Source organism: Astatotilapia calliptera, chromosome 10 (assembly GCF_900246225.1).
Source record: "Astatotilapia calliptera chromosome 10, fAstCal1.2, whole genome shotgun sequence".
Taxonomy (NCBI): Eukaryota; Metazoa; Chordata; class Actinopteri; order Cichliformes; family Cichlidae; genus Astatotilapia; species Astatotilapia calliptera.
In genome coordinates, this window is record NC_039311.1 from 31,288,220 (window position 1) to 31,303,246 (window position 15,027).

The window sequence follows — 15,027 nt, forward strand, 5'->3', positions numbered from 1 at the left end:
TTAAAAGTAATAACCTGTTATAAATGGCTAAAAGTACTGAACGGTGAACCAAAGGTAATTAAATGCTTAGCTAACAGTACTAAATGATTAAATGGTTAAACGGTTAGCTTAAAGTCACAAAGCGCTATCAGAGACCAGTTCCGTCTCTGGTAAAGCGTCCATTATAAATTATGCCACTCGGTCTTTTTTAAATTGATGTTTAAGTAAAGTTTGTTGTAATATAACTCAAACTCGAATGGTATGGTTGCTAGCATGTTCTAATACCTTTAAATTACTTCTTTAACTAACACACACTTCGGGGCTCAAAACCGAAGCATTAGATATGAGCAGAGTGAGCTATCTGCCTTTGATATTATGATGCTTATTTCCTTAAACGCGCCTTTGTAACAGAGTGAGAAGTCTGCTTTATTTCCTCCTCTCTGACAGCAGCTTCAGGGCGGAGTGATGGAGCGAGGAGGAGGAGTAACAGGAGGAGAAAGAGGAGAGGAGGGGCGCGGACTGTCACCGGACGGGTCTGCGCGAAAGCAGAACGGAGTTTTTCCTCCTTGGCTGGGCGGTGGGAGGAGGTGGTGGCGGTGGACGGTGCTTGGCAGAGGATAACTGTGATTGAAGCCGCCGGGGGGGACCTGGAGCTCGGTGTGCTGCCGCTGCTGTAAGCCCGCACAGCATTAACATGGAGCTCGAGAACATCGTGGCCAACACTGTGCTGCTCAAAGCACGGGAAGGTAAGGATGGGGAAGGCGGTGTGACAGCTCCTCTCCACCGGTGTGTTACAGTCACAGCACCGGAGGGATGCCCCGGACTCAGGCGGCACGAACTGTTCCTGCACTTCCTGACAAATCTTCTGATTATGCGCGCAGGGTGTTACCGTAAATACAGTTCGTACGAGTAGATAGAAACGACCAACCGAACTCCGTTTATAATTCGAGCGGTATAAAGCTTTGTTTCATATCCGTGGTCCTACGCTGAATGTCAACTTAATGAGGACTTTATTCAAGAATTTAACAAACAGTGTCCACTTCGGCGTGGAATATGTTTAAACAAATCTCTTAATTACCGTGAAATCTCTGTCTTCCTTGTTCATTGTGCCGACTACATTGTAAAGTCAATAACTGTGTTATGCTACCTACACAGGGCATGTATGAATGTTTACTATATGCCAGTATACGCTGCATCAAAGAGTATGACCTAAAGCCTGGGAAAACGTTACAAGTAGCAAATGTTTAAAATTATTTTTGGCGTGGCTTTGATAGTGTACCTAAAAAGGTTGTCCGGAAAGGGTTGTAACCGTGAACTGTGGCTGCAGCAATACATCGGGTTTCCCTTGCTGATCTTGCAGCATCGTCCTGTAGTTTGCGAAACAGGATGTTGTGGCAGAGCAGCTGTGCTGTGCACGGCTTTGTGCACACAATTGATTTTACTGTTCCTGCCAAAGATCATCATCATTAAAACGGCCCTCATTAATCAGCTACAACCAGGAAGCTGTGATATCTGTGGGTAAGGGTCCAGGTGAGAAGGTTGGCTCGTAGGACACTCTACTGGCACAGTTTGTCCAATAACTCTTAACACTTTTGAATACCTAATGCAACATAAACGGCCCTCCTGCGATCAAAGGCCTTTGTTATTGTTCCAGTAAACAGGAGACAAAGGTTTGAGTGGCTCACAGCCGACATGATCCTAATGCCGTGTGCACAGGCACCTGAGAAGATGTTTCATGAGTTTATCAGCTGTGCTCATACATAACCAGAACCTGAGGCTCTGTGCTGGCATCCAGCCGAAGCGCCCTTGAGAAAGGCACCGTATCTCTGGGCCCGTCAGGCCTTGACTCTGACCTCTCTGGAGCTGAGACTTATCTAAACTCTTGAGTTTCAGTTCAACACAAAGTGTGAGCCCGGCGCGTTTAATTTCCTGCGATCTGCAGAATTTTCTGCACCAGTTTGCACCTTTTCTCGTTGCTTAATATGTAACACATAATTGCTGTTTAATGATCGTTCTCAGTTTTCCTCATATAGCACTGTCCCCACTGAGTCATCACACATGCAGCCGTGACTCTTCTGACCTCACTGGGGTTTGCCTGGTTTTGGATGTGAGAGTCATCTGATATCGGGATAATTCCCTGGCCTTTTGTTTGGGGATGAATGAATAATTTGTTTAATTTAATTTAAGACGTGTTTCAGTAAACAGGGCACTCATTCATCGAAACAAGGGCTGGCAGTGTTATTCTTCAGCATGTGTTGGACAACTTTTCACTTTCTTTAACTCAAACTGGGATTTTTTTCCTCTAAATATCTGCATGTAGTTTTAAATAATAATTTATGAGGTGTTTTGGATCAGTAGTGTATTTAAAATAACACAAATTGATGTAAAAGCTGAGTGAAATGATTCGCTCTAACAACGATGATCCCTGCTTTTAAAATTGGAAAAATATTCATGTCATGTGCACCAATGAAGAGTCCAGCGACACTTACATTAATAGGGAACAACTTCAGGAAGTGACCAACGTGTTTCAGCTTGGCCGAATGACCCCGAGGAACGCCACGAGCCGAAACGCATCAGTCACTTCATAAAGTTGTTTCCTCTCAATGTAAGTGTCGCTGTACTCTTCTGTTTGTTACATAGTGTTAGTGGAGCGATAAATACAGTCAATAAACTGTGATAATGCAGTGAACAACACCGACATATCACAGCGGGTCTTTACTCAAACTAAACCACTGTGTGACAAACAGTGACTGTTTAGCAGGAGTAATTTAAACTGTGACTTTATTCATCTCTGATATGGTTGTGGAGGATTTTTCATTCACTCTTCTTTACAATGTTGCTTCAGCTCATTGAGGTTTGTGGGCACTTGTTTATGCACAACTCTGTGAATGTCCAACCGCAGCATTTCAGGCGTGGCGAGGACCCTGAATCCTTTCTTTTTCAGTCGTTCTGTTTGCTGCTTCGGATCGTTGCCCTGTTGCACGACCCAGTTTAGTTCAAGCGTTAGCTGTCAGACAGATGGCCTCACGTTTGAGTCTTGGTACACAGACGAGTTCATGGTCGACTCAACGGCTGCCAGGTGCCCAAATCATCATCCATCCACCAACATGCTGAAAGTTGGTATGAGGTGTTCTTGCTGATCTGCTGTGTTTGGTTTTCTCCAGAGGTGGCGCTGTGCATTTCCACTCTGTCTGTCCAAAAGACATTGTTCTAGAGGTCTTGTAGTTTGTTGAGATTTGCAAACCTAAGCCGTGCAGCCATGTCGTTTCTAGAGAGACCTTTTTCCTGGAAACCTTTCCAAAAAGGATGTACTTGTGCAGTCTTTATCTAAGTGTGCTGACATGAACTTTAACCTTTAATAAGCTGACTGAGGTCCGTAGAGTCTGAGGCTTTTCTGCAGTTTCCCAGACGTTTGGACGTCTTTGCTGTTCACTCCTGAGAAGATTGTAGTATGCTTCTGCTGGAGGTTTCTTCCTGTTGAAATGGAGTTTTTCCTTGCCACTGTCACCAAGCGCTTGCTCACAGGGGTCGTCTGATTGTTGGGGATCATTGAAAGGTCTTTACCTCAAAATACGAAGCACCTTGAGGTGACAGTTGTTGTGATTTGTGCTATAAAAATAAAATATAATTGAATTGTGTTATCACACACCTGAATGAGTCAATAGAGGTGGTCATGCTTTCCGATGATAAATGAATTAACTGCATTTGATTATCAGCATCTGGCTGATACTTAACCTCTAAGTCTCTACGGATGCATGGGGTGCACTTCGTTTTGCCCACACTGTTTCTACATTTTGCTTTGGTTTTGTTACAAAGTGTGATGATACATATGTTAGATTTTGTATTTTATTACAGGTTGTGTTGACCTAATTTTACAACCTACAAAGAACCTGATTAATTCGTGTTTGTGTACTTTCTTTGTAACTGCACATGAGTCCTAAAGGTAATCCTGTAATCTAAATGCAGGTTTTCAAAGAGCATATAACTTCGGTGCAGAGGAGGTATTCAGCCAGACGATGATAAACTTAGCTCATCAGCAGCTCTGTTTTTGCATCCGTAAACCTTTTAGAGGGGCAGCACCTTGATTTTCAACATCTTTGTGTCCTTCAGGTGTGTTATGGAAATTTCAGAAGGAAGCATTTTTGGGAGTTTCATCTGTAGTTGACCTGTTTTACTCTGCAGTTGGATTATTCAGAGTGCTGTACTGTATACCGTCTTCAGCTTTGCCCAAGGATGTGATTTTAGCCCATTTCCTCACTTCTGTTAAGCAATTAGTGCCAGTTAATTTCAGTGTGCCTTGGAAATCGAATTGGTTCGTGAAGAGTCTCAAAAGTTCCCCGAAAGGCATGTGCAGCGTGACGGCTCTTCAGTATTACTCCAAACAAAGAGTCAGGGGGTTCAGGCCTCTGAGCTGCAGGTTTCTTCATGATGGCACGCTAAGAAACACTGAATGTGTCAGTGACCTAAAATCATGCAGCGCGACGTGAACGCTGGAGCACGAACGGAGGAGAGAGGCCGACATGACACGCTCTCTGCCGTGCAAAAGTTCCAGTCGTGACCTTTTGTGTCACTTCCTGTGTGCAGAGACACTCATGCCCTGCAGATGTCTGCTTTTGTGCTGCAGGGCCGATCGGTGATTTAGGCCAGCGCTGAGGAGCGATTTTACACGACGTCAAAACCAAACATAGAATTATTTTTTCATATTTTAGACGTGCAGTAAAACACAATATACACGCCCCAGTCCACTTTCAGTTTTCACTATGATATTGGTGTAATTAGCTGCTACACTGTTACTACACGGTTAGCCATCTAGTTAGCTGTATTAGATTAGATGTGTTTCCATGTTAGCTTAATACGTTCTTTAACTTCCTGTGTGATTTCTGTCCATGTTTTAGATGCTCTAACGAATATTAAGCTAACACTTAGCTTAGGTGCTTCTTTGGCATCTAAAGCCCCGCAGTAAACCCTGTTAGCACGTGGTCACACCTGCCACCGTTTAGGTTTCAAAATCTGGGAGGTTATCCTGGATGTTGCACAGAGAATGATGCAATTAAGCACATAAAACGGGCACAAAGACGGCATCATGCGTATGCAACAGCACGACCAAACTGAACTGCTGCACGCAATCAAAAAGTCTGGTGAGGCAATAAACTGATGTAAACGTCCAACCGACTTTAAGTTCATTCTGTCTACTCTTCGTCTAAGTCCACTAAGACAGCATCATCAGTCCCAATATCATGTCAGTGTAAACTTACTCAGATCTCAGTCGCATACATGAGGTATTACTCGAGGCAGTAGATATGGCTGGTACTTGGTAACAGTGTCCTGTTGTGGATAATTTGCTTTCTGTTCAAAGCATTAAAAATAGTTTTTCATTTATTTTATTTCCAAACCACTATTATTAACTCGTTGACTTGCTAAACAAGCAAAATCCAGCAGCACCAACGAGCCCGTTAAGCTCCAGAAATGCTGACGGTGCACTAACGAAGGCTGCGGCCAGGACAGAGTCCTCATGAAAGCAACTCTCACCATTTCTGAAATATCTTTTGACTTTGTTTGTGTGGTTATTGTTTATAATCACCAAAGGTTGTTTAAATTTAACCCTAAATATGGTTTAAAAAAACCTTTATGGTCAACTTCTGCCTCCTACCAAATAAACTCCCGTTGATTTGAGTGCAGGATTGTTTCTGTCACCCGAGTCTCTCTTATAAGATCTCTGGCAATAATGTTGTTAATCAATAATTATAAACCAGCTAACTATAGATGGATGAGAAAGATATGGTTTGTGCCACAGCTGCAACTAACAATCTGTTGTAAAGTTTTACGTTTGAAATAAAGAATTAGCGTCCTGCTACAGAAGGATGAAAGACTCTGAGGAAACAAGTCAAACAAAGTCCTCCAAGAACAGAGGGGCTAAAGTCAGTCCAGTCTGATGGAAGACGATTACCTAAAAACCTTCTTGAAAATGTTAACATTTAATGAACCATCTGTGTGTAAAAGTGATAATAAACAGCCAAGAGTTAGAGCCCAAGTGCAGTTTCAGCAGGACGTTACAAAGAAATGCCGCTGGTGTAAATCAGAGAAATTCATCAGTGCAACAAATCTGTAAAACAAACAAACAAACAACACAAATACATGAAACAAATTGTCGGGTTCATCTAGAGTTAAAGAAGAAAAGAAGTCTTCTGTCATTTAATGGTTCTTCTGCAGTGAGAAGACTTTTCCATTATCTAATTGTAAAGACATTATCAATAGTGAAAAGGCAGGAATGTTTCTGAGAAAGCAGAACATGTTATGGTTCATGGTTTATCTGTAGTACAGCCGGGCACAGCTAATGTATTTCTCAGGAAGACTGAGAGAGCATAGACTGATGATGACGTCTCTAATCCAGGAGCAGGTGTCAGCACTTGAAGCGGTTCACTAATCAAAGCTGACAAAAACACCAATAAAGTTTGCTTTAAAAACCTTCAAGCCCCGCCTTTACTCCCAGGCTCTGTCTTTTATGAGATTCCCTCTGCTTCAGGCTGTAAGTAGCCAGGTCGTATTGACCGACTGCATGTCATTGACAATCTGTCATCTTGGGTAAGAGGAGGCGGCCTTAAAATATACGAGTGTTGGCCCGGGACTCGAACACATCAGTAAAAACCCTGCACACTCTAATACTGCCATATTACACGTATAGTAATGTTAGTTGGTATATAGACACAAATATCCTCCTTTAATGTAGGAAACCACAGTCTGAATGCACAGCACAAAGGAAACAGGCCTTCTCACAGGAAGTACCATGAAAAGCCGCATCTGAACCTGACTTGATTGTCACCTCCTCCTCTCTTTTTTTGCGTTCCAGTTCTCACCTTATGCTATGTGATTTCGGTCCCTGATGTCACTTCCTCTCTCACTGCTGTTTACAGCAATTAAAATCTGGGAAATCGTGAGCTTTAAAGCGAAGCACAAACACCTTAAAATAACGCCTTTTAAAAATAAACATGTAAGCGGAACGAAGTCGCAGAGACAAATAAAAAACAACTTTTAGTTTGCTTTGCTGAAAAAGCTGCGAATCGGCATGTTCGAGGCCGGTTTTCTGTCCACTCGATGTAAGCACTTGCCTCGGTTTACATGTTGGTTGAACCACCAAAGTTGTAATGACCTGTTCAGCATTTTAATTCGGTGCCCTGACATACAGAAAAACATCATTGAAAGAAGCATTTCTGGACCTAGCTGATAAACTGATTTGATAAATCTGTATTAAATCAGAATGTGTGTGGCCTCTGCAGAAGACACAGTCAGTCTGCGTCTGTATTCTCTACCTACAGTGTCCTGAGATGGTCCTACCGGGGCCTTCGATGTTAACATTTTATTGCAAAGAGGAGCTTCCTGGTTGTGGTGCCTTGCTTCACAAATTATACACAATGCATACACCACCACAGTGGATTTTAGGTCAGATAATCAAGATGCAAAGACGTGCAGACCTTCAGCTTTGTTGCAGAGTGTTTTTGCAACATCAGAACTTACAGTCTTTTTTAAAGAAGGTGTCCCATTTCCAGAGACTTAAAAGTAATCGGACAGGAAACTGATAAAAGATCTAGAAATGATTCAGAGACCAGTCAAATCAACAATCTTGTTCATTCTTTGAAAGCATGGATGCACTGACCAGCGTACCAACACCTAAAGTGGATGATCACAGAATTATTTCCATGGTTCAGAAAAACACCACCCAACACCGAACCAAGTCAAAGTCATTGTGAAGGCCTGAAATCAGCAGACGTCTTCATGAATGGAAATACAGAGTTTAAGGTGTTCCACTGCCTGCTGATTGGTCAGCTGATTGGTCAGCAGGCAGTGGTTTCCTTCCTGGACTTGCTTCAGACCATGGTTAAACCTGAACTCACCTTGCTTAGCTCATAAGCCAGCCTCATAATGGCCTCCAGGGTCATGTTTGGCCTTCAAGTGTAACCTTTGAACTGCCTAATGACTTTGAGAGTGCGGGATGAATTGGGCTGCTTTCATCTTAATTACATCGGTGTATCGCTCAGTCTGTCTTTCATTGGCTTCCCATCCGTGTACTCATGCTGTTTGTCTTGATTTACATTTTCACTAATGCACACAGCGGGCGCGGGGCATCAGTCAGCTTATCTGTAATTCTGATATCATCGCCCATTTTTCAGGCACAAACACAACATCTTGTTTGCAGTGTCTCTATGACAGTAATTGATTTTCAAAGCAGCTGCCTGGAAGTATTTGAATAGCAAATCCTGAAGCGTGGACTGCCTTCCTTCAGGATCAGGGATGCTGAAGGCTGGACGCCTCAAGGCTGCTGCTGTATTTACAACAACGCCGTGTTATCAGTGAAAGCCTGGATGGTGCAGGTTCACGATATTTCACGTAAGAGGGTGTTTACAGACAGCAGATGGGGGGACTCGCTCTCCTTTATTTTTTATTCTTTAAATCGGACTTTCTGTCCCAGTTTTTTGTAGCAAAGGGCCAGAAAATAGCAACACGATGATGAGACCACAGACACTGATGTCCATTTATGAACCTGCAGTTTGATTAGATTTATTGCAGCTGTCCTGTTGGGTTTTTGGAAGCAGAAGAGAATATATTACTTATCAGATATTCCATTAAAAATGCTCCCAAATGCATGATGGGAACAAGCCCAATCCACTTCTACTAGAGCTGCAATCCAATATTAATCACTGCAGCCCAACTTTAAGCCTCGGAAGGATCGAGATGGATCAGTTATAAACAAATTTACCCACCACACTGAAGCTGAGTTAAAGGGAGAAACTGTCCCAATGTGTTTATTCTTAGCTGGTTGATTTCTTCTGTAAAGTGGGATTTTTTTTAACATGGGAGTCAATGAGGAACGAGTCACTTTTTGTGAACTGGCTGTTAGAGAAACTGCAGTCGATGCTACCAAAACATTTCTCCATCACTGCTTTGCTCCACTTTTAGAGATCGTCTGAATTCCCGACTTTTACTGATGAGCATCAATATTAAATGCAGATTCTTAAAAGATTTTATTCTTGTTTTTGTAGCGCGATGATCCAATAGCTCTAAAAATGGATGTTTGTCATCAGATTAAATGTTAAGAAACTCTGGAGCAGATATATACGGAGCATGGTGACAGGATCCGATCTCTTTCCTAAAGTTGCAAAGGGAGGATGGTTGGCGTTCGAGGCTCAGACATGAGCTCACAGAGTGCGCTGGTCCTGCTTATTGCTGCGTCTTGAATGAAGCTCTATCAGAAACGAGAGTGCCGCCTGGCTCTGAGAAACCGCCCAAACACAGAGAGGACAGGAACTTCCTCTGGTTTCTCTTTGTTCTGCAGCTCTTTGTCTTCACCCTGCTCGACGGCTTCTATGAAAACGGTTCATCGGCTGCAGGGTTGCCATGACTTTTAACCTCATCGCATTTCAAACACGGAGCCTGGAATAAAAGATCCCTCCTCTGACCACAGCATGTGCTCTTAACTGAGATAAACAAAGAGGATTCAGGAGTGGTTCAGGCTTGGGTGCAGAGACAGTCTGCTTTTGTCCACAGAGAAAAATGCTTCATGTTCAAAAGCTTTAAACAGACTTCCAGGACCTGTTTGCTAAATTGATTATTGATTTAGAAACTACTTCCCTCTGTTTTTCTCAGTGTCTGTGATTATTCAGACTGTCCTTCAAAACATCCCAGAAACCCTAAAACAAACAATCCTCAGATGCAGACCAGCAGGTCACAGCTTTACAAAGATCCTCTTTTAGAGAGCGATATCACTTCTGAGTAAATTCAAAGGACCAAATTTAATCAGATTTCACTCACTGGTTTCGTCTTGTTTGAATACGACTCTGGAGGAAGGAGGGAAAAACAGGCAGACCTTTGTCCGGCTCTCGGTTTCATTTTCCTTTGTGCATTGCAGCTCGTGTGTGCACAGCTGGATTGGTGAGGAGCCGGCTCATCGCTGGGGATCATTTGTTGTAACGAGCCCTTTGGCCTTGCCTGCCACCTACGACCGACAACAGCAGAGGTGTTACTGAACATGTGTAAGCCTCAAACCCTCAAAATTAGAGATAGAGGGTGAAGCTGCAAAATTAGTGATTGTGGGTATGAGTGTTGGGTTTCCTGCTGTTTGTTTAAAGCGCATGGGAGCCACATCTGCTCAGATCAGCACCTCTGGTCACATCACCCCCACAGATCGAGCCTGCGCTTCCTACTAAAACCACAACATGCTGCTTTTCTCTCTTCTGTTCTCACGTTTGGACCGATCGAACCAACTTCCAGCAGGGGGCGACTCTTCTGGTTTCAAACAGATCTGATTGAATAGACGTCTATGAGAAAGCGACCCTGCTTCGTACTCAGTTTACGACCTTCGTGGAGCTCATGGTCGCAAGTTGTGTTTACCACGTGATGTTTACTTTGTAAACTGTGGTTGTTATGGTGGCGTTTTCAGATGAAACATGAAGAACAGTGATTTTGGGAACCCAAGAATATTCAGCCATGACCACCAACAGGAGGACTACTTATGTGGAATTACATCATGGCCATCAAAAGAATCTCATCACAGCAACAACAAAGCTTTAAAACCACACAGACATCACCTGCTGCAGCTTCTATTGTATTATAGTCTGGTCTGCTTAGTGTGAACCACCATCGGAGTAAAATAATGTTACCTTGTGATTGGCGTATTGGCGTGTGTTCCCTTAGAATAAAAATCCAAAATGGAGTTTCCTGGCGTTTGCTTCGTCCACCAGTATGGAAGACGTCGACTTGCAAACACTCAAACTACTCTACAAATATAGTGTCCCTTCAAAGTAAAAGCTGTACCTTTTGAAACGTGTTGGTTGCAACAGTAAGGCGTAACTTTTACTTGGAAGGGAAACGCTCTCTGTTTCCAGGTTATATGTTGGCAGATAGGTTGGTGTGTTTCGTGCAAACTATGAGTGACTAAAGCAGTCGCAGGGAAGCTTTTAAGCTGGCAACCTCCAGAAACTACTTGACAACCAGTTGGAGAATAACATTTTTCCCAAATGACTGCTGGACGCTCTCAGTCCTAAGATTGAAAAAAACCCGACTTCATCGAACCAATGAGTTTCCTGGTTTCTAACACACAAACAGACCATCGTTTATATGTGATCTGTGGTGAGCAGTCAGGCTAACGCAGACTGTCCCTGCAATGAATTTACTTGTTGTTTAAGCACAGGAAAAACATCCAGCGCTCAGAAAATATCTGCATGTCTGCTTTTTCAGTGCAGCTTTTCACACTGATGATGTGATTTCACTGGGCGAATTTGCAACATTAATGTTTTCAAACCAAGTTAGATTTTTTGGATCTGAATAAGCAGATCTGACCAATCAGATCACTGCATCGATCGGGTCGATCGGCTCTCTGAAATGATTTTTTCTCCACCGCCTCAGAAATGGTCTCAAAATCCAACCTGGAAACCAGAATTTGCGTTTCTTACTTTACTTGTTCAGAAGCATCAGGGCGCGGCTCGTCAGGGCTCGACGCTGTGCTGTTTTTTAATATGCACTCGACACATATTTAAGTCTTAAAAACCTCAGTCGGGTTCTCAGTATCAACGGTATGACGACATCCTGCTGATTTACTTTTGAATGTTTCTTCTCCTTCAAACCCAAAATACAATAAAAAATGTGTATGTCATTCACAGGAGGGGGAGGGAACAGAAAAGGAAAGAGCAAGAAGTGGAAGCAGATGCTGCAGTTCCCACACATAAGTTTGTGCGAGGAGCTTCGACAAACCATAGGTGAGCTAACGCCGCTCTCTCTCTCAGAGCAGCACCTTTATCTCATTTGACGTGGACGCCTTTGAAACACATCGTATCCATGGCACCCTTTGAATACCCCCTCAGTCATCACCGCTGGTACCTCAAACTCGACATGATTAGACTTGCACAAAAAAACATCGAATTAAGAAATAGAGGAGATAAAGGAACTATTACCATGGAAAACACAGTCTGTGATCATGCAAAACACAAGAAATTATTTAAGTGGGTAATTGTGCAATAATATATTAAGAACTGAAAGGGAAGAATCTGTAGCTGTGCAGGTGGATTATTTACGATGTTTTTAACATCATGTCATTCTTTGATTTTGATTTTTCACTGTTATCACGATTACCGGCGTGTCCTCGTCCTCCGAAGGATGCAAATTATTGATTTATAAATAAAGTTTCATCTGTGGGGAAACGAGCAGTAACCAGCTGGGCTGAAACTCTGGACACAAACTGCAGTTCCACCAACGCCCACTTGGCGTGACACAATCCCTCATTGACTGTATTTAAAAGATGGACGTAGCCATCGTTAAGTCACTTATCGGGTGTGGACTTTTCAGTCGTTAACATCAACATTTAATCAGCAGCTACAGGCCGTGTCAGAGGCCACGCCCCTACCCTAAAGCCCTCCCAGTATAGCTCCAGGGTCATAAAAAAGTCTCCTGCTGCAGTCATTATGAAAACTGTCCACAGAGACCTAACTGTGTCTGCACCGGGCTGTTTGTTAAAGAATTGTGTGGGAGTTATATCTTAAAATGTCTTTAGTGAGAAGCAGATGACTCCGCTTTACTGGGGAAAAACCCCTAAAAGACGTCCAGTTTTAGATATTAATTTATGAATTGCTGCACAGCACGGCTCTGTGTGTTTCTCAGTTTTGTGGCTCATCTAAAGCCTGAATTCAATCCCCTCATTGTTTCAGAAGATGTTATGCTTTCTAGTGTCTCTCTCCGTGTCTTTGCACTCTGGTATGGTGGCCCCGAGGCTCAAAACTCTTTAAGAAAGCAAATAAAGTAGAGAACACACTGTCAGACACACGGCTGCAGTGAAACATGAGCTACTCATCCTCAGTATTAAACATGACATTTCACTGAGGGAATATGATCAGTGTTGATTTTTCATTTCCTCTGTATACAGCAGCAGCGGTGGTGGCAGCTTCCTAATTCTGTACAGAAATAGACTCTCATTCATCCACATGGCTGATATTATCACCAGCAGACCTCAGTTTGTGTACAAAACGGCAGAAAATGGATGGCACACTGTCCTGTGATCACAAAACTGTTGCTCATCAACAATTAGTTGCAACACATAAACCTCCATAAATCACAAATGATTGAATAAATGAGTTGTTGCATGTGAATAACAAACTTTAACAGTATTAAGGCTAAGTTTTAGTTTTTAAATGCGAGATATCTCTGCTGTGAGAACTGATCGGAGTGGATATGCTGAGGAAGAAGTTTATTGTGAGAGGGAAACGACTCTTTCCAAGGTCAACAGTGACCCTTCACACTCCAACATCTCACTTCCAACCACTTTGGATATGATCCATGACATTGTGCTTGCATTAACCTCATTTGTAGCAATAACTGTGACTTTGTCTCACAGTTTTTAACCGGACGGTTGGGAAATTGCTTAATGCTGATTAATGTAGAATAGAATAGAATAGAATAGAATAATCCTTTAATTGTCCCACAACGGGGAAATTTGGTTGTAACAGCAGCCAAAAAGACACATATACAAACAAACAGGACACAGAACAGAAACGTACACAATTTTCTTACATATTTACATTAAGGACAATGGTCACTATAAACAGAGAGTACTGTACAGTTATTAAATTAAATAAAACTAGCTACAGATAAGATGTGTCTGGCAGAACTTTCATGCCGAGCGTAACACTGAAGTGTTTGCTGTCGTTGCTCTTCATTTTCATACATTTCCATTTGTGTAGAAAACATTTCCCTCCTACAGGAACTAGACTAGTTTAAATTTAGACCAGTTATCAAATAAAAGTTATATGAGCTCCATGGAGCCCGTCGATCGACCTGCAACTTTTATAAGCAGAAGGCTCTCGATGATTTGAGATGACCCCCCCATCTCCGCCACACGTTCATGCCGATGTCAATAATTAGGATTTTAGGGTTCATCTACTTGCCCAAACCCCACTTTAGCCCCACGCTGACCCCCACTTTATCCACATGCACATGGTAGTGGTCAGGTTGTTGTGCATGAACCTCATGATTGTTGTATATTTTGTTGGAGTTGTGAACTTTGTAACCATGTTATATGGAAGGTTTTGGAAACTGTTGCAGAATAAACTGAGAATGAAAAACAGTTGCCCTCCAGTCCCCCAAACCAAGACTCACTTTTGAGATGACAGTTGACGTCTTTTGTAATCGCCAGGCTGTCACTGCTTCCTGTCCAAAACACCGAGACTGTGGATCAAGCGTTGCTACAACTTCTGTTTTTATGCGTCCTTTACTTTTTGAAGTTGTGTTCTCAGAGCTGCAGCTGCCATGTTATAAAAATGTCTTTTACATTCAGGCAACAAGCAGCGACAATCTGCGCGAACTTTAATAGCATGCTGTTCATTGAAAAGTCAAACCTGCGATGGGTCTGAAAGTGTGTGGGTGGTATGAAGACAAAACGCTAGTGTTGCTCAAGTACTACCACAGAGGAAACTGTGGCGCCTGCAGAAAGAGGAAGCAGCCTGTTTTTTTTCTACTGTTTCAACCAACTGATTACTTTCATTTTAACTGGTGACTGGTTGGAGAAATAAAATTTAGACTCACTCAGGAAAAGATCTGATCTCTACCTGAGACCAGACTCAGAGATAATCGTTGTTGTGCTTTGTCATTGGTTGCACTTAGTTTTTTACAAAATAAAATTAAAGGTCAAAGCAGCGAGCATGTTTTTCTCTACGCCTGGCTGGTTTTCTCCGGGTGCTCAGGTTTCCTCTTCAATCTGAAGTTGTGCATGTTAGGTCATCTATCTGCAATCATGTAGATTACAGATAGATAAAACTCGCACACAGTAGTTTTTTCTAAAGAATAAAGTCCTGTGTGAATGAATGACGGTGGTTTGTGGTGTAAAGAGCTTTGAGTCAGCTCAAAAAAGTGCAGGTCCACTGACTGTCTCACATTTTTGGGGGTAAGAAGCCTGTGTGCATGTTTACTTCAGAAAGCATGAAGTAGAATGATGCAGGCACTGTAACGTCACTGAAACCTCGGTGTTTGCACTGTCATGTTGGATTGTTGCACCCAGAAGTGACCATATTT

The 15,027-nt window shown here is 42.6% G+C and overlaps 1 protein-coding gene across 1 annotated transcript in view; it reads left to right on the plus strand.

Annotated features, from left to right (window-relative positions):
• The first annotated feature begins 491 nt into the window (after positions 1–491).
• The window catches only part of grk6 (G protein-coupled receptor kinase 6), a 47,095-nt gene continuing 32,559 nt past the window's right edge, over positions 492–15,027 (plus strand). Inside the window, exons 1-2 of the mRNA XM_026181183.1 lie at positions 492–725; positions 11,631–11,726. Of these exons, the coding sequence (XP_026036968.1) occupies positions 674–725; positions 11,631–11,726 (148 nt within the window). The 5' untranslated portion in view covers positions 492–673. The remainder of the gene's footprint in view (positions 726–11,630; positions 11,727–15,027) is intronic.